The sequence below is a fragment of the Neoarius graeffei genome, chromosome 2, assembly GCF_027579695.1.
Source record: "Neoarius graeffei isolate fNeoGra1 chromosome 2, fNeoGra1.pri, whole genome shotgun sequence".
NCBI lineage: Eukaryota > Metazoa > Chordata > Actinopteri > Siluriformes > Ariidae > Neoarius > Neoarius graeffei.
Genome location: NC_083570.1, coordinates 28,753,841 through 28,774,860, shown reverse-complemented (window position 1 = coordinate 28,774,860; position 21,020 = coordinate 28,753,841). Strand labels below are relative to the sequence as shown.

General features: G+C 43.4%; 1 protein-coding gene across 3 annotated transcripts in view; it reads left to right on the top strand.

The window, feature by feature from the left end:
* The window catches only part of wasf1 (WASP family member 1), a 303,562-nt gene that overhangs the window by 181,821 nt on the left and 100,721 nt on the right, over positions 1–21,020 (top strand). For all 3 annotated transcript variants that reach the window (XM_060914066.1, XM_060914065.1, XM_060914064.1), the window contains exon 5: positions 12,502–12,619. In XM_060914066.1, coding sequence (XP_060770049.1) covers positions 12,502–12,619 — 118 coding nt within the window. The remainder of the gene's footprint in view (positions 1–12,501; positions 12,620–21,020) is intronic.

Below are 21,020 nucleotides of genomic sequence, written 5' to 3'. Positions count from 1 at the left end.
CTGTGTTACCAACACCTATTTCAACACTAAACCACATCACAGGGTCTCGTGGAGGCATCCCTGTTCTAAACATTGGCATCAACTCAATTTGATTCTGACTCGGAGGAAGGACTTACAATGCGTCAAGCTCACTTGCTCATACCACAGCACTGATTGTGATACTGACCACTCTTTATTTTGCAGCAAAGTGAAGCTAATCTCTAAAAAGCTTCATCACACAAAAAAGAAGTGTCTATCTCACATTAACACAACTAACACACGTGATCCAGAAAAGGTCCAGAAATTCACATCGTTATTGGAAAGTGCTCTACCCAGCACAGCTACCAACTCTGCCTGCAAGCGTTGGGAACATTTTAGGAATGTTCTCTACAACTCTGCCTTAGAAGCCTTTGGTAAAAAACAAAATAAATATCCTGATTGGTTCAAAGCTTACTCAGAGGAGATACTACCACTCATAAAAGAGAAGAGACAAGCACATCTTACAAAAACACCCCCAGCAAGGAAAATCTTCAAGTTTTACGATCAGCACGCAGCAGAGTAAAACAAAGAGCAAAGCATTGTGCAAACAAGTACTGGGTTCAACTCTGTTCCAAAATACAAAAAGCTGCAGACACTGGAAATGTCAAAGAAATGTATAATGGTATCAAGAAGGCATTTGGCCCCACAAAGAAGTCGACTGCCCCTCTAAAAACTTTGGCAGGAGAAGTCATACAGGACAGAGAGAACCAGATGGAACGCTGGGTGGAACACTATTCTGATCTTTATGGAAAAGAGACTGTGGTAAATGACGGTGCGTTGAATGCTATAGAAAGACTACCAGTGCTAGTAGACCTTGACAGAGAGCCAGATCTGGATGAGGTAAACAAGGCAATAAAGTTACTTGCCTCTGGAAAAGCCCCTGGTAAAGATGGCATACCCCCTGAAATTCTGAAATGCTGCACCAACAACATTCTGCTAGCCGAGTTACATGAGATCCTTTGTTTATGCTGGGGCGAAGGAGTCATTCCTCAGGACATGCGTGACGCCAACATTATCACACTTTACAAGAACAAAGGTGACAGGAGTGACTGCAACAACTACTGTGGGATATCCCTTTTAAGCATTGTTGGCAAAGTGTTTGCCAGAGTAGTGCTGAAAAGACTACAGGTTCTTGCTGAAAGAGTGTATCCAGAATCTCAATGTGGTTTTAGAGGAAACAGATCAACTATCGACATGATGTTCTCTCTTAGACAACTTCAAGAGAAATGTAGTGAACAGCGTAGACCGCTCTTTATTGCATTCATTGATCTAACTAAGGCTACATCCACACGACAACGGCAACGAGAATTTTTTTTTTAAATATCGCGTCCACATGGGCAACGGATCAGTAAATTTTCAGGTACATATGGCAACGCAACACTTGCTGAAAACGATGCAATACACATGCCACACCTCTACGTGCGCTGTAAGACAGTCCCATCGGAGACACCAGAACAATAGAAGTAGACGCATGCGCATAACTGCGCATGCGCACAGTGACTATCCCTGTCACTGTCACACGCACACACTTTCTCACTCCCTATCCTATGGATATAGTCCCTTTAAATCACGTGCTCGTTTTTTGAATGGAGACGCGGAAAGAGGAATGAATGGGGTAGATGGAAGCCGGTACGCCAACATTCTGAGATCCTCCAGAATTCTTTAATGTTCCGGAATAAATTGAATGCTACACGTTGATGGATTACTTTGTTCTTCTACTCCCTTTTTGAGGAATGTATTGTCGGACTTAAACCAACATCTGCACTGTAAAAAAAGAATAGTTGAGAATACTTGAAATTTCAAGGCAACCGTCTGCATTAAGAATTTTATGTTTTGCCAACGATGTGCCCATGATAATCCAAACTATGATAAAACTGTTATCTTTATTAAGAATTCTTAATTAAGTCAATTTTCAATTCCTCATTCTGCCAACATAGATTTCTCTTTTTGCTGAACAGTGGCATTCACAGTAGTACAAAAAGGCAATTGAGGTTATCACAATTTTTTTTTTTTTAGATTTTTTTGGGGCTTTTTTCCACCTCTATTTGGATAGGACAGTGTAGAGACAGGAAATGAGCAGGAAAGAGAGACGGGGAGGGATCGGGAAATGACCTCGGGTCGGAACCGAACCCCCGGATTTATGGTATGGCGCCTTATCCACCTGAGCCACGAGCCCCTGAGGTTATCACAATTTATCATTAGACTATACATGCCTTTTTTCATTGTTCTACACAATTACAAAACTTCAAATTGAAATAAAGTTTTTAAAAAAGTGTGAAGTTTATTGCACATTATTGAAGTTTTGTAATTGTGTAGACCTCAGGGGCGTCGTGGCTCAGGTGGATAAGGCGCCATACCATAAATCCGGGGACCCGGGTTCGATTCCGACCCGAGGTCATTTCCCGATCTCTCTCCCGCTTATTTCCTGTCTCTACACTGTCCTATCCAAATAAAGGTGAAAAAATATCTAAAAAAAAAAATAATTGAGATAACCTCAATTGCCTTTTTGTACTACTGTGAATGCCACTGTTCAGCAAAAAGAGAAATCTATGTTGGCAGAATGAGGAATTGAAAATTGACTTAATTAAGAATTCTTAATAAAGATAACAGTTTTATCATAGTTTGGATTATCATGGGCACATCATTGGCAAAACATAAAATTCTTAATGCAGACGGTTGCCTTGAAATTTCAAGTATTCTCAACTATTTTTTTTTACAGTGTGAAGAGGTGAGATCGCTCCTTTTTTTTTCCCTATTTTTGCTGGTGGGATTGACTCTGCCCTAAGGGCTATTCTCTCTCTCTCTCTCTCTCTCTCTCTCTCACTTTGCACCATTACACAATAAATTTTCACAGTGAAAATATTTTGTAAGCGCGTTTCATGAACCAAGTTATAGGATTTGTTGACAACTCGCATCGAGTTCGTTACACTTCTACCCGGCGTGAGGCACTCACAGTCATGTGGTTGTGACAACATCGTAAACAAATCCGTTCTACTCATCCAGACGACTTCGCAACGGCTCCATTGCCAGATTTTTTTCACTCTGGAACCCGTTCTCAAAAGATTTCGTTTTGGGGCACCCAAAACGCCGGTGCCGTGTGGACGCCAGGCCAAAACGATAAACAATTTTATCAGATTCACCTGAATCCGTTGCCGTGTGGACAGGGCCTAAAGCATTTGATCTTGTCAGTCGTGCTGGCTTGTTTGAGATCTTGGATAAGATTGGTTGCCCTCCCCTACTTCTCAATATTATCAAGTCTTTCCACGACAATACCCATGGCACAATTGTCTTTGATGGTTCAATGTCTGACCCCTTTGTCATTTGAAATGGAGTCAAACAGGGATGCGTACTTACCCTCACATTATTTGGGATTTTCTTTTCCGTACTGCTGAAACAGGCATTTGGATCGTTTACTGAAGGCATTTATCTACACACCAGATCAGATGGAAAGCTTTTTAATCTCTCCCGTCTGAAAGCTCTAACCAAAGTTCAAGTGAGATGTCTCAGAGAATTTCTCTTTGCTGACGATGCTGCTATCACCACTCATTCAGAAGAAGATCTGCAAAAACTAATTGATTCCTTCAGTTCCGCGTGCCAAGATTTTGGTCTCGTCATCAGCCTGAAAAAAAACCCAAGTTATGGGCCAAGATGTAGATTGCCCACCCTCAATCAAAATTGCTGACTATGAACTAGAAGTTGTTCATGACTTTGTGTATCTAGGCTCTTCAATATCTGATACTTTATCACTAGATGCAGAGATAAGCAAGCATATTGGCAAAGCATCTACAACAATGTCAAGGCTTACAAAGAGAGTGTGGGAAAACAAATACCTGTCCGATTACACCAAGATACAAGTCTACAGAGCTTGTGTTGTGAGTACCTTACTATACAGTTGCGAGTCATGGACCTTATATGCATACCAAGAAAGACGATTGAATAGCTTCCATATGAGATGCCTTCGTAGCATCTTGGGCATCACCTGGAAAGACAAAGTACCAAACAACATCGTACTTGAGAGAGCTGGGACCATCAGCATGTATGCCACCATCAAACAAAGACACTTGCGCTGGCTGGGGCACGTTGTCCACATGAACGATGGTAGAATACCAAAAGATCTTCTCTATGGCGAGCTTGCTGAAGGAAAGCGCCCGACTGGCAGGCCAAAGCTACGGTTTAAGGATGTCTGTAAATGTGATCTGAAGGCCGTCAACATCAACACCAACACTTGGGAAAAGCAAGCCGTTGACAGAGTCTCATGGAAGCAAGCAGTGAAGACTGGTATTGACTATTTTGAGTCTTCCTCTAGACAAAGAGTTGATGAGGAAAGACAGCTGAGAAAGAAGCGCACCCAGCTACCTTTGCCTTCAACACAGTTTCTATGCCCTAACTGTGGCAGAGACTGTCATGCCAAAATCAGCTTAATAAGCCACTCAAAAGTGTGTAGTCCATAGTCTTCGAGACTGAAGGAGGCCAATAATATGGTGTATATATGGTATATATTTTTATAGGTGTATTAATGTAGTTAGGATTTTGGGGTAGTTAAAAAGGGGTGGGAAATTAAAAAAGTATTATACTTCTTCCCACTCCTTTTTTGAACAATGTGCGGTGTTTTGTAATGTCTTAGCTCTTTATGTTATTTTATTTTTTTAATTTCTCGTTTCCTTTCTTTTGTATGTACAAATAGTTACATTTTTTATACATGTTCGAAAATAAATAAATTCATTCATTCATTCATTCATTCAGGTGAAAACTGTTGTTTTATTGTGAAACAAACAATAATTAAGATGAAAAAACAGAAATCTGGAGTGTACACAAATATTCACCCCCTTTTGTATGAAACCCCTAAATAAGACCTGGTCCAACCAATTCACTTCATAAATCACATAATTAGTTGATTAAGATCCACCTGTGTGCAAATCAAAGTGTCACATGATCTGTCATATGATGTCTGTATAAATCAACCTGTTCTGGAAGAACCCTGATTCTGCAACACTACTAAGCAAGCAACATGAAAACTAAGGAGCACTCCAAACAGGTCAGAGACAAAGTTGTGGAGAAGTATAGGTCAGGGTTGGGTCATAAAAAATATCCCAAACTTTGAATATCCCAGAGAGCACCATTAAATCCATTATAGCAAAATGGAAAGAATATGGCACCACTGCAAACCTGACAAAAGAAGGCCGCCCACCAAAACTCACAGACTGGGCAAGGTGGGCATTAATCAGAGATGCAACAAAGACACCAACGATAATGCTGAAAGAGCTGCAAAGATCCACAGTGGAGATGGGAGTATCTGTCCATAGGACCACTTTAAGCTGTACACTCCACAGAGCAGGACTTTATGGAAGAGTGGCCAGAAAAAAGTCATTACTTAAGAAAACACTTTTGGAGTTTGCCCAACAGCATGTGGCAGACTCCCCAAATACATGGAAGAAGATTCTCTGGTCAAATGAGACAAAAATTGATCTTTTTGGCCATAACCCAACACCCTGAGAACACTATTCCTACAGTGAAGCATGGTGGTGGCAGCATCATGCTGTGGGGATGTTTTTCATCTGCAGGGACAGGAAAGCTGGTCAGGACCGAAGGAAAGATGGATGGCATTAAATACAGGGCAATTCTGGAGGAAAACCTGTTTGAGTCGGCCAGAGGTTTGAGACAGGGACAAAGGTTCATGTTCCAGCAGGACAATGACCCTAAACATACTGCTAAAGCTACATTGGAATTGTTTAAAGGGAAACACTTAAATGTATGGGAATGGCATTGTCAAAGCCCAGACCTCAATCCAATTGAGAATCCGTGGCATAACTTGTAGATTGCTGTACACCAACACAATCCATCTAACTTGAAGGAGTTGGAGTAGTTTTGCCTTGAGGAATGGGCAAAAATCCCAGTGGCTAGATCCATCCATCCATCCATCATCTGTAGCCGCTTATCCTGTCCTACAGGGTCACAGGCAAGCTGGAGCCTATCCCAGCTGACTATGGGCAAGAGGCAGGGTAGACCCTGGACAAGTCGCCAGGTCATCGTAGGCCCCATTCCAGTGGCTAGATAGAGACATACCCCAAGAGACTTGCAGCTGTAATTGCAGCAAAAGGTGGCTCTACAAAGTATTGACTTTGGGGGGTGAATAGCTATGCACAGTCCAGATTTCTGTTTTTTTCATCTTAAGAAGAAAGAAGAAACCTTTATTCGTCACATGCACATTTCAAGCACAGTGAAATTCATCCTCTGCATTTAACCCATCTGAAGCAGTGAACACATGTGCACACACACCCAGAGCAGTGGGCAGCCCAGAGCGCCCGAGGAGCAGTCAGGGGTTCAGTACCTTGCTCAAGGGCACCTCAGCCCAAGGCCACCCCACGTCAACCTAACTGCATGTCTTTGGATTGTGGGGGAAACCCATGCAGACACGGGAAGAACATGCAAACTCCACACAGAAAGGCCCTCGCTGGCCGCTGGGTTCGAACCCGGAACCTTCTTGCTGTGAGGCGACCATGCTAACCACTACACCACTGTGCCGCCCACAATGATTGTTTGTGTCACAATAAAACAAAAATTTTCACCTTTAAAATTGTAGGCATGTTGTGTAAATCAAATGGTGCTAACCCCCCCAAAATCCATTTTAATTCCAGCTTTTAATGCGACAAAACAGGACAAACACGAAGGGGGATGAATACTTTTGCAAGACACTGGAGTTATTAATGCATCTCATATTCCATTCATCTAAATTTATATATTTAGGTTTTTCTCTGATTGTGGTTTTGAATTAAGCATGCTTCATAAACATGGAATGTATTAAAGTTTCATCATGCCTCAGAATGTAACACCCACCCACCCCATCTCACTCATATTTACTCACCCTCCCTCTATCTGTTTTCTTGCTTTCACTCATTACTTCAGGCAAACTTCAGCACCTGCGGCTGCTTCTTCGAGATGTGACAGCTGCTCCATCCATCACTCCTTCTCACACTCATCTTTCCGTCAGCACATTCTCCCTCCTCTTCTCACTAATGTTCATTTTCTCCTATCTTACTCCCCTGGCTGTTGTTATTTCCTCCAGCTCCTCTCTCATTTTCCCCACATTGCACTGTTTCAGGGTTTGTTTGTTTGTTTGTTTGTTTGTTTGTTTGTTTGTTTGTTTTTTCAGTCCTGTTCTAATAACAGTGCTTGAGTTAGATCTTAAATGGAACAGAGTGCATTGTGCTTTTTTGGAACATGATACTGTGTTGTCAGTAGTGTGATTTAAAAAAAAATACCTGCACTGGCAAGTTTTAAAGCATCGTGTACTCTAAATCCATGAGGATTTCTGTAATGTTAATGATGATTCTGTCGCATATAATATGCATGTAGAAAATATAAACTTTAATGGCTGATTTTCCAGTGGTTTAGTTAAGATGACATACTGTATTAGGGAAATTGTCTCTTCTCGTCTCGTCTTCTTCCACTTATCTGGAGCCGGGTCGCGGAGGCAGCAGTCTGAGCATGGAAGCCCAAACTTCCCTTTCCCCAGACACCTCGGCCAGCTCCTCGGGAAGAACGCCGAGGCGTTCCCAGGCCAGCCGAGAGACATAGTCCCTCCAGCATGTCCTGGGTCTTCCCTGGGGCCTCCTCCCGGGGGGACGTGCCTGGAACACCTCCCCAGGGAGGCGTCCAGGAGGCATCCGAAAGAGACGCCCGAGCCACCTCAGCTGATTCCTCTCGATGTGGAGGAGCAGCGGCTCTATTCCGAGCGCCTCCCGAGTGACTGTGCTTCTCACCCTATCTCTAAGGGAGCGCTCAGCCACCCTGCGAAGGAAACTCATTTCGGCCGCTTGTATCCGCGATCTTGTTCTTTCGGTCATTACCCAAAGCTCATGACCATAGTTGAGAGTCAGAACGTAGATCCACCAGTAAATCAAGAGCTTCGCCTTTTGGCTCAGCTCCTTCTTCACCACGACGGAATGGTAAAGTGACCGCATCACTGCGGAGGCCGCACTGATCTGCCTGTCGATCTCACACTCTATCTTTCCCTCACTCGTGAACAAAAACCCGAGATACTTAAACTCCTCCACTTGTGGCAGGACTTCTCCACCAACCTGGAGAGGGCAAGCCACCCTTTTCCGGTCGAGAACCATGGCCTCGGACTTGGAGGTGCTGATTCTCATCCCAGCCACTTCACACTCGACTGCAAACCGCCCCAGTGCATGCTGAAGGTCCTGGTTTGAAGAAGCCAACAGGACAACATCATCTGCAAAAAGCAGAGATGAAATCCTATGGTTCCCAAACAGGATTCCTTCCGGCCCCTGGCTGCACCGAGAAATTCTGTCCATAAAAATTATGAACAGAACCGGTGACAAAGGGCAGCCCTGCCGGAGTCCAACATGCACCAGGAACAGGTCTGACTTACTGCTGGCAATGCGAACCAGACTCCTGCTCCATTCGTACAGGAACCGAACAGCCCTTAGCAAAGAGCCCCGAACCCCATACTCCCGAAGCACCCCCCACAGAACACCACGAGGGACATGGTCGAATGCCTTCTCCAGATCCACAAAGCACATGTGGACTGGTTGGGCAAACTCCCATGAACCCTCGAGCACCCTATGAAGGGTATAGAGCTGGTCCAGTGTTCCGCGACCAGGACAAAAACCGCATTGTTCCTCCTGGATCCGAGGTTCGACTATTGGCCAAATTCTCCTCTCCAGTACCCTGGAGTAAACCTTCCCTGGGAAGCTGAGAATTGTGATTCCCCTATAATTGGAGCACACTCTCCGGTCCCCTTTCTTAAAAAGAGGGACCACCACCCCAGTCTGCCTCTCCAGAGGCACTGTCCCCGACCACCACACGATGTTGCAGAGGCATGTCAGCCAAGACAGCCCCACAACATCCAGAGACTTGAGATACTCAGGGCGGATCTCATCCACCCCCGGTGCCTTGCCACCGAGGAGCTTGCTAACCACCTCAGTGACTTTGGCTTGGGTAATGCACGAGTCCACCTCTGAGTCATCAGCCTCCGCTTCCTCAATGGAAGACATGACAGTGGGATTGAGGAGATCCTCAAAGTATTCCTTCCCCTGCCCGACAATGTCCCCAGTCGAGGTCAACAGCTCCCCACCCATGCTGTAAACAGTGCTGGCAGAGTACTGCTTCCCCCTCCTGAGGTGCCGGACGGTTTGCCAGAATTTCTTTGAGGCCGACCGATAGTCCTCTTCCATGGCCTCACCGAACTCCTCCCAGTTCCAAGTTTTTGCCTCCACAACTGCCCGAGCTGCGGCATGCCTGGCCTGCCAATACCCGTCAGCTGCCTCAGGAGTCCCGGAGGCCAACATGGCCCGATAGGACTCCTTCTTCAGCTTGACGGTATCCCTTACTTCCGGTGTCCACCACCGGGTTCGGGGATTGTCACCACAACAGGCACCGGAGACCTTGCGGCCACAGCTCCAAACAGCCGCGTCAACAATGGAGGCAGAGAACATGGCCCACTCAGACTCAATGTCCCCCGCCTCCCTCGGAAGCTGGGAGAAGCTCTCCTGGAGGTGGGAGTTAAAGACCTCCCCGACAGAGTGCTCGGCCAGACGTTCCCAGCGGACCCTCACCATACGTTTGGGCCTGCCAGGTCTGTCCGGCTTCCTCCTCCGCCAGCGGATCCAACTCACCACCAGGTGGTGATCAGTTGCCAGCTCAGCCCCTCTCTTCACCCGAGTGTCCAAGACATAGAGCAGGAGATCAGATGAAACGACAACAAAGTCGATCATCGACCTCTGACCTAAGGTGTCCTGGTGCCACGTGCACTTATGGACACCCCTATGCTCGAAAATGGTGTTCGTTATGGACAAACCATGACTAGCACAGAAGTCCAACAACAAAACACCACTCGGGTTCAGATCGGGGAGGTCGTTCCTCCCAATCACGCCCCTCCAGGTATCACTGTCGTCGCCCACGTGAGCATTGAAGTCCCTCAGTATAACAATGGAGTCCCCAGTCTGAGCACCTCTCAGTACCTCTCCCAGGGACTCCAAGAAGGCCGGATATACTCTATACTGCTATTCGGCCCGTAGGCACAAACAACAGCAAGAGCCCTCTCCCCGATCCGAAGGTGCAGAGAGGCGACCCTCTCGTTCACTGGGGTAAATTCCAACCCATGCCGGCTGAGTTGGGGAGCTATAAGCAAGCCCACACCAGCCCGCTGCCATTCACCATGGGCGACTCCAGAGAAGTCCACCTCTGAGTCATCAGCCTCCGCTTCCTCAATGGAAGACGTGACAGTGGGATTGAGGAGATCCTCAAAGTATTCCTTCCTTCATAAATTTCTGAGTCCAGCCCCTCTCGAGGAGCTGGGTTCCGGAGCCCAAGCTGTGCGTGGTGGTGAGCCCGACTATCTCTAGCCGGTACCTCTCAACCTCCCGCACAAGCTCAGGCTCTTTCCCCCCCAGCGAAGTGACATTTCATGTCCCAACAGCTAGCCACTGTGTTCGGGGATCAGGTCATCGAGGCCCCTGCCTTTGACTGCCGCCCAATCCACACTGCACCAGCCCCCTATGGCTACCTCTGTGGATGGTGAACCCACAGGAGGTCGGGCCCACGTCACCGCTTCTGGCTGATCCCGGCCAGGCCCCGTGGGCAAAGGCCTAGCCACCAAGCGCTCGCATACAAGCCCCAACCCCAGGCCTGGCTCCAGGGTGGGGCCCCGGCTGTGCCATACCGGGTGACGTCACGGTCCTTGATCGATTGTTATCCATAAGGGGTTTTGGTGAACTGCTCTTAGTCTGGCCTGTCACCTAGGACCTGTCTGCCTTGGGAGACCCTAACAGGGGCGTAATGCCCCCGACAACATAGCTCCTAGGATCATTCAAGCACACAAACCCCTCCACCACAATAAGGTGGCAGTTCTAGGAGGGGGGAAATTGTAGGTAGCCAAAAAAAATTTTTTTTTGGGGGGGGGGGGAATTGTAGGTAGCCAAAAAAAAATTTTTTTTTTTTTTTTTTTGGGGGGGGGGGGGGGAATTGTAGGTAGCCAAAAAATTTTTAAAAATACAGGTGTTAGGGAGGGAGTAATATTCTAAATTTCTGAGGTTAAAGGCATAAATTGCTCAGAAAAAATCTCAGAAATTCCAAGACTAAAAAAATCACACTTACAAGACAAAAAACTCTGATATTCTCAGAGACAATAATCACATGCTTCCTGCTTGCAGTGCATTCTGAGAAATGTAGTTGAAAATCTTTTGCCACTTTTTTCTTTTATAATGCATGATCAAGGAGGAAATACTACATTTCCTATAACTCTCGCCTCAGCCGTGGCATCTGTGGTGTGTTGATGTTGATCAAACCTTGCAAAGTGAAGTAATCCGGTTCCTTAACCAAAAAAACCCCCTACTATTTTTATGATGTATAATCTCAGAGAATATATCAGTAAATTTTCATAAATTTACTATCTTAATCTCAGGGATTCAGATTTAGTTTAGTTTTTTTTCTTGGAATATTGCCCACTCCAGGGCGGCACGGTGGTGTAGTGGTTAGCGCTGTCGCCTCACAGCAAGAAGGTCCTGGGTTCGAGCCCCGGGGCCGGCGAGGGCCTTTCTGTGTGGAGTTTGCATGTTCTCCCCGTGTCCGCGTGGGTTTCCTCCGGTTTCCCCCACAGTCCAAAGACATGCAGGTTAGGTTAACTGGTGACTCTAAATTGACCGTAGGTGTGAATGTGAGTGTGAATGGGTGTCTATGTGTCAGCCCTGTGATGACCTGGCGACTTGTCCAGGGTGTACCCTGCCTTTCGCCCATAGTCAGCTGGGATAGGCTCCAGCTTGCCTGCGACCCTGTAGAAGGATAAAGCGGCTAGAGATAATGAGATGAGATGAGATTGCCCACTCCCTCAGCTCCATTTTTTTTAAACCTACAATGGCCCTAATCTGCCATCATACCAGAATGTTTTCCTTTTAAAATATAATTTGTGCAATTCTTGTTTTGGGGAAAAGCCTATATTCCTGTTTTTAACAAAATATCAGTGGCATCCCTAATAAATATAATTAAACTAATGTTGTATACATATTGACTGATGATTAGATCAAATCAGATACACATTGATGGACTTTATTTCACATTAATGAACTTCAAAAAGCGAGAGCACTGCTGAAGACACCGTATACAAAACATAAAGGTGAAAACTTATTTGCAGCTCAAGTGAACTATCATTTCATTAAATTGTATTTTCCATTGTAGTTAAACTTGGGAAAATACAAGGATCAAGGAATGGATTTTAATTTGGATTAGTTTCTTTACTGCATCTGCTTGATTTGCATAGATTTGATAAAATAAGTTCAAAAGTTCAAATGAGAATCTTCACAGACAAGTTCAAATGTCACTCTATGTGTCTGTTGCTTGGCCTACATTGAAAATGAACAGTTGTGTGTTGTTTTGTTGCTTGCTAGCATGAACACAATGTTATATTTTATACCTGTCCTACCATTCTGATAAAAAAAGAGTTATATATCAGTGTGTTATTTTCTTTAGGGATGACGGGAAGCAGGCTCTGAAGTTCTACACTAACCCATCCTACTTCTTTGACCTGTGGAGGGAGAAGATGCTGCAGGACACAGAGGACAAAAGGAAGGAGAAAAGGAAGCAAAAGGTATGGAGAGGAAGGAAAAGGAAAAGTGTGGCATTCAAAGAAAATGCTGATGTCTACTGGACAGGATGTTTGGTCTGCACAATTAAGGATGATTTCATAAATTCATTCATTCACCTGGTTAACTTCATTTTATCCTGCCAGTTTATCCTGTATATCCTGGTCAGAGTCACAGAGTCCCTGCATTGCAGGACACCATGTCCACTTGCATTCGCACACTCATTTGCTTTTTCTTAGAATCAATTTAGAATCACTAGATTATCCCCTGGCATGTTTTTGGGAGAAGGGAGGAAACCAGAGAACCCAGCGGAAACCGACATGGAGAGGACATGAGCTTTCCACAGTAAGCTCAGGATCAAATGGGGGACGCTCGAGTTGTTGCTTAATTTCCTAAATTGTATGATTTACAATTACAACACCATATAGTGGTGCTTGAAAGTTTGTGAACCCTTTAGAATTTTCTGTATTTCTGCATAAATATGACCTAAAATATCATCAGATTTTCACACAAGTCCTAAAAGTAGACAAAGAGAACCCAGTTAAACAAATGAGACAAAAATATTATACTTGGTCATTTATTTATTGAGGAAAACGATCCAATATTACATATATGTGGGTGGCAAAAGTATGTGAACCTTTGCTTTCAGTATCTGGTGTGACCCCCTTATGTTTCCAGTAATTGTTGATCAGTCCTGCACACCAGCTTGGAGGAATTTTATCCCATTCCTCTGTACAGAACAGCTTCAACTCTGGGATGTTGGTGGGTTTCCTCACATGAACTGCTCACTTCAGGTCCTTCCACAAAATTTCGATTGGATTAAGGTCAGGACATTGACTTGGCCATTCCAAAACATGGACTTTATTCTTCTTTAACCATTCTTTGGTAGAATGACTTGTGTGCTTAGGGTCATTGTCTTGCTGCATGACCCATCTCTTGAGATTCAGTTCATGGACAGATGTCCTGGCATTTTCCTTTAGAATTCGCTGATATAATTCATAATTCATTGTTCCATCAATGATGGCAAGCCGTCCTGGCCCAGATGCAGCAAAACAGGCCCAAACCATGATACTACCACCAACGTGTTTGACAGATGGGATAAGGTTCTTATGCTAGAATGCAGTGTTTTCCTTTCTCCAAACATAACGCTTCTCATTTAAACCAAAAAGTTCTATTTTGGTCTCATCCGTCCACAAAACATTTTTCCAGTAGCCTTCTGGCTTGTCCATGTGATCTTTAGCAAACTGCAGACAAGCAGCAATGTTCTTTTTGGAGAGCAGTGGCTTTCTCCTTGCAACCCTGCCATGCACACCATTGTTGTTCAGTGTTCTCCTGATGGTGGACTCATGAACATTGGCTAATGTTAATGTGAGAGAGGCCTTCAGTTGCTTATAAGGACCCTGGGGTCCTTTGTGACCTTGCTGACTATTACATGCCTTGCTCTTGGAGTGATCTTTGTTGGTCGACCACTCCTGGGGAGGGTAACAATGCTCTTGAATTTCCTCCATTTGCACATAATCTGTCTGGAGGAACAGATTTGTTCGTGCCATGATACACTTCCACAAACATGTGTTGTGAAGATCAGACTTTGATAGATCCCTGTTCTTAAAATAAAACAGGGTGCCCACTCACACCTGATTGTCATCCCATTGATTGAAAACACCTGACTCTAATTTCACCTTCAAATTAACTGCTAATCCTAGAGGTTCACATACTTTTGCCACTCACATATATGTAATATTGGATCATTTTCCTCAATAAATAAATGACCAATTATAATATTTGTCTCCTTTGTTTAACTGGGTTCTCTTTATCTACTTTTAGGACTTGTGTGAAGATCTGATGATGTTTTAGGTCATATTTATGCAGACATATATAAAATTCTAAAGGGTTCACAAACTTTCAAGCACCACTGTATTGCTAACTGCAGTATACTGGTCAAATTTGCAGCTAAGCATCTCCACTGATATGATGCTGGTGCTTGTTTTCCAGCCCATGCTTCCTAGCATTTAACACTTATGATGCTTGTGGTTTAGCTCCCTTGGTTTAGCTCTGACATGTCTTCCTGAACTCTAGCAGTAAAGCCCACAGATAGGGTGACCAGACGTCCCGGTTTTACTGGGACAGTCCCGATTTGGGGTTGTGTGTCCCGAGTCCCGACAAAAGTCTGTCGGGACACTGATATGTCCCGGTTTTCGCCACTCACGACGTTTGCGACTGAGCAGCGTGGGAATCATTAGCGGAGAAATGTCTGCATTTACTATTTTGATGAATTGACAGGAATCGCAAACTTTCCTGGTTACTGCCCCCTGGCCCTGTGGCGTGGGTGTTTATGTAGCCCCATTATTCCAGACAACAGAACGTGTTGCCATGCAACAATAAAATAAACATTAACTGGCGCGAATGTTCTTTGTCTAGCAGCTAGCAGCAGTAATGCCACAGCAATTATGCCGAAAAGAAAATGTACCTTTTCCAAAGATTTACAGGGCACCTACCCCTTCCTCCGAGAGGTGCAGAACAATGCGCACGAAGCCTACTGCACACACTGTAAGTGTTTTGTTCTTGTACTGAGTTGGGTAGCCTATGTTGCAAATGATGTGCGCTCCTGTGGGGGCTTTCCTTGGGCTGTCGCCCCTCTCCTCCTTTATTGCTGTTTTGTTTGAGTGTATATTTACGGAAGCCGAGAGAGGCCCTTCATATAATCTTTTTTTATTCACCTTGTTATCCCGAGATAACGACATAATTAATTCAGGATCTCGAGAAAACAACACAACTAATTAGATCTCGAGAAAACAAAACCATTATTCTGAGATCTCGAGAAAACAAAACAATTATTCCATGATCTCGAGAAAACAAAACAATTATTTCATAATCTCAGCTGGATCACTGTATCTCCGTCGGTAGAGACGAAGCCGGGCCAGTCTTCTGCGGAGGTGCCGCGGACTAATTTTGAAATTATCCCTTATTAAAAGACTTAATGCAATCTCTCCCTGTGTCAACCCCTGATCAAAATATATTGCCTTATTAGGTGATCGATTATTCCAGACATTCTAATGACCAAAGTTGCGTCTATACAGAATAAGAAATAGCCCCAAAGTCAGCATATCACAAGTCTCTTGGCGCACCTGAATGAACCATTTCTCAGCTGTTTACTCGAGATCATGAAATAATTGTTTTGCTTTCTCGAGATCACGGAATAATTGTTTTGTTTTCTCGAGATCTCGAAATAACGGTTTTGTTTTCTCGAGATCTCGAATTAGTTGTGTTGTTTTCTCGAGATCCTGAATTAATTATGTCGTTATCTTGGGATAACAAGGTGAATAAAAAAAAAGGATTATATGAAGGGCCTCTCTCGGTTTCCATAGGTATATATTCTCAAATCACTTGTCTCTTTTTTGTTTCTGTTTAACATACCATTCTGACAGTTTGGCCATATTGCTGTGTTGAACAGCTTGTTGCACCTTCCATTAAAGTGTTCACTTTGGTACACATCTTCTTGCTTTATTTATTCAGTTGTGGGGAATGGTTAGTAAGGTTGATTCTGACCTAGGCTATGTTGAGGTCACATATCTACTTTTTAAGTTCATGCTATAGTGCATACAATTTTAGAGATATACAGTAGCCTACATGTGCATATGCATTCTTCTTGGTGTTCTTACAAACAGGTGAAATAAATCAGTTTAAATTTGGCCTATGGACATAGCCTGGCCTATTCTCAGCCATTACAAAATCTGTTGTCTGACCATAATTTAACTGATCTGTATACCACTATGCTACTAGATAACAAAATGCCTGTTTGTTTTATTTCATGTGATATGTTGATAAATGTGAGCTTCAACAAAATGATAAGAGCACCTCTCTGAGTGTCACGTTTACGTAAAAAAAAAGGTGTGCGTGCACGAGCATGGTCGCGCGTAAAAGTGTCCCGGTTTCAGACTAGGGAAATCTGGTCACCCTACCCACAGAGTCACTCTCAGCTCAGTGCAATGTGGCAGACTCAGACACAAAGATGAAGAGCCATGTACAGAAGCTTTGATGATGCAGAAAGAAATATCACAGTCTGGAATTCAGAATCAAAATTGGGCAAAAGTAATCTATAGCTCATTATTATCTCAAAAGTACACAAAGGGTCAACAAGGGTCAGGGGTCTTGAAGGCGAATATAAAGGAAATGGCTCAGAGCTTAGTATTCCAAGGCATAGTGATTGGCAAGGCTTTGCTCTGAATCAGTGTCTAAGGCCAAGTTTACATTAGACCGTATCTGTCTCGTTTTCTTCGCGGATGCACTGTCCGTTTACATTAAACCGCCTGGAAACGCCGGGAAACGGGAATCCGCCAGGGTCCACGTATTCAATCCAGATCGTGTCAGCTCCGGTGCTGTGTAAACATTGAGATACGCGGATACGCTGTGCTGAGCTCTAGCTGGCGTCGTCATTGGACAATGTCACTGTGACATCCACCTTCCTGATTCGCTGGCGTTGGTCATGTGACGCGACTGCTGAAAAACGGCGCGGACTTCCGCCTTGTATCACCTTTCATTAAAGAGTATAAAAGTATGAAAATACTGCAAATACTGATGCAAATACTGCCCATTGTGTACTTATGATTGTCTTTAGGCTTGCCATCCTTCCACTTGCAAGTGGTAAGTGATATGCGCTGGGATCACACACACAGCGGCTCAGTCCCGAATCGTGGCTCGTGCACTTCACTCGCGCGCTGTGTGAGCTGCGCAGGGCCGGAGTGCGCACCCTCCAGAGGGCACTCGCTGTTCAGGGCGGAGTGATTTGGAGTGCAGGATGCCTGCGGAGCCGAGCGTATCCGTGTATTGGTGTTGCTGTGTGCACGCAAATCGTGTATTGGTGTTGCTGTGTGCACACTAATCGTTTTAAAAACGTTAATCTGATGATCCGCTGATACGGTCTAATGTAAACATGGGCTAAGACCTGCTAGTGTTCAGGGTTTGGAAGAGGAAATCTTATTACACTTCAACATTGGGGATGCTTTGCCACTAAACTATTCCAGAAAACATTGCAAATGCCAGAGCTATAGTTTGATGAGTCTATCTTGGGATTTTTATCATACTAAATATATTCTTCTTGATTAAATTCACATCATGCAGTATTTTTGCACAACACAAGTTTTTCGCTGTTTATTTTGAGTATGTAGCTGTTTTGTTAGCATTGATTGATTGGCATTAGCATTGTAACTCTTGTTTAGTTTGTTGGAATAGCCAGTTTTAACTTAACATTTCCCTCTTAGAAACATTATTATATGTGACAGGATTCCAAGAAGCAAAGTTATTTTATTGACAGTTTTGTAAATTACTTGAGATGTTACCATGGCCACAAAATGATGCCAACCAACAGCATTTTCAGTTTAACCCAAGAACAGGCTCTTTTGAGGTGGAAATGAGTGGAACAATAGATCTATTAGACAATTAGACACCAGCACCGGCAGCTTGTTGATGGAAAAGCACTGTGAGGGCATGCTGTAAATCACTCTTCTCTACGGGCCCACGGAGATGTGTCTGGATGTATGACTGCAGGATATACAAAAGGTTATGTGTGTGTGTGCTTGAGAGAGAGAGAGAGAGAGAGAGAGAGAGCTGCAGTGTGGGTAGTGTTGTATACTTCAGTAGACGTTTTCTGTGATTAACAGTTTGGTCTGACCCGCCCCCACCACCCCCATCATTAGAGACCACCACAGTTAACACAGATTGCAAGCCCTCATGTTGAGTGCTTCTAATTTACACACACACACACACACACACACACACACAATGCAGACCTCCCTCACTCCACCACCAGAGGCGAATCAGTAGCTAATCAGAAGCAGATTGTGTTTCTATGCATGAAGGCAGTTTCTTTCTCTCTTTCTCTCCTCCTCCTCATCCATCACTGTTTCTCTCTCCCTGTCTCATAAAATGTGTCTCGTGTGAGTGTGTTTATTACATATGGGTATTATAATAGGACAGATAGAAGATTCAGAAGTCAAAGAGTCCCATATACGTTTTTCGTACGTACGTTGGGAAGTGCCTGTTAGAGAGTGCACTCTGTCTAGGCTGTCGACATGGTGAGGTAGGGTGGCCAGTTCCTTTCCTCGCTGCCTTTTTAACTTCCCCAGTGTTTCCACCAGGTCCCCATTCACTGCTGGGTGGACAGGAGGCGAGCCCCAAATCACCGTCCGAGGCGAGGCTCGAACCGGGGACCGTTCGCTTAGTGGTCAAGTGCTCTAACTACTTGGCCACTTCGCCTCATAGAAGCTAAATAGATAACAATACAGGCTACCAAGACCCAACCACTCAGTAATTGAAGAGAACAATGTGACAAGGGTGAGAAGTGTGTGTCAAGCGTGTAATGCATCCTTTTGCATTGGATGGCATTTCTTGCAGCACATCATAATATGATATCGAGAGGATAAGCCCTTCATTCTGAATATAAATAGCTAATTTCAATTAAAATACAATTAAACATTTCACTAATCAATCAAGTATCATAAATGGAGGTGTTTAGTAATCTAAGAAAGCTGTACAGTTTTATGAAATATATTCTTCAAAAATTAAAGATCTGGCCAGTAAAATAGAAACAATAGAATCTGCAACTCAGATAATTATTGATAAAATAAAATATAAACAGTGTGTAATGGTGTTTAATGAGCAGTTAATTAGTGTTTTAATGATTACCCACAACTAACAGTACAACCTACACAAAAGTCAAGGCAAGTTTATTTTTATAGTGCTTTTAACAATAGACATTGTCGCAAAGCAGCTTTACAGAATTTTAGTGACTTTAAACATGAGCTAATTTTATCCCTAGTCTATCCCCAAAACTACAACGGCATTTTAGGGCCACTGTTTAAAAAATAAAAATGCACTGCAATTCTACTATAAGGAACTCCTTGGGGGACATCCAAACAGTTCATTACATCAAAAAGTTCGTAATATTGAAATGGACCCACTTGTCACACCAAACACTCATCTTATATGCAAATTTTAGGGATATTCTCCTTATCACGAATTTCTCCTTCTGAGTCACTATTGCGGTTCATTGACTGAGTTAAAGGATCACAAACGGAGACGATAACTCTGTTATGATGTATAGAACATCTGATATTTCGAGAATAAAGTTTAATATATTGAGAGAAAATAATCTTAATAGATTGAGAATGAAGTCGTAATGTGTTGAGAATAATGTTGTAACGTTGCGAATGAAGGCATAATATGTTAAGAATAAAGTCATAATATATTTAGAAAGAAAGAAATTCTGACACATCGGCACCAGATTATTATTAGCAGTAACTGTCTCTTTTGTTGAAGGAGCACTGTTGTATAAAACACCCCAGTAATATACTGCTTTTTTCAATGTGATGGTTAAAGCAGTTGTTTATTTGTAGATCCAGTGAGACAAATTTCTCCTGCAATGAAAACATTACCAAGACTTAAATTTCCCCTAAACTAACTCCACTGCTTCCTAATAGCACACTATATATAATAAAATAATAATCCTACATTTATACAATGATGTGTATTTTAAGAATTTTTCATAACAGAAATTTTTCTACAGAAGCTGTTTCATTAGCCAAGGAGCTAATTAGCTAACAGCAATTTAGCCATCTAGCTAAGAACAAAAGAAGGATAAACTTGTATTTCCTGTTAAGTTCCTAGTTAGTTTTCTGTCATTTCTACAATAATATGTTCTGTGTAGTGTTACATTAGAATATGTTTAGCTAATCTCTACGCTTCCTAACTGGTGGCAATTTAACTAACTAACTTTAGTCAAGTTTTATTTTTATAGCACTTTTAACAGTAGACATTGTCGCAAAGCAGCTTTACAGAATTTTAATGACTTTAAATATGAGCTAATTTTATCCTTAATCTATCCTTTAGCTTGCTGTCTTTTTAGCAATGGTGTTAGAATAGCACTGGTGCTCTCAGCATACCCCAAATGCGCTAGTCATTTCCCCATAAACTAGCCTACATCTCTCATAGAGCATGACATGATGGCAGCCAGCAACATTCAATCAACCTGTGTGCAGAGGGAGAAGCAGGGGAAAGATATTCATTCTCATTAGATTAGCTGAGTGTGGGAGAAGCAGACCTTATATTAGACAGCATTACATTAGAGTGGAATAAATTAGGTTAGCACATGAGTGATGGGACGTAGCGCTGGTGAAAGTACTGGAGCAGCGGTCACATCCATTCGGTCCTGTCTCCTCATTCTCACATATATTGATGCTGACACACTGTCTGGGGGTTTTGTATTCTTCTCTCTCACACACAAATGCACACAGTTACATTTTTGAGTAAAATGGTTATGAGTTTACGTTCGAATAATTCAAAAGAGAACCCATCCTCATCTGGGTGATAACAGATAGCACGTTATTTATAATCACACTTCTATAACTGTGT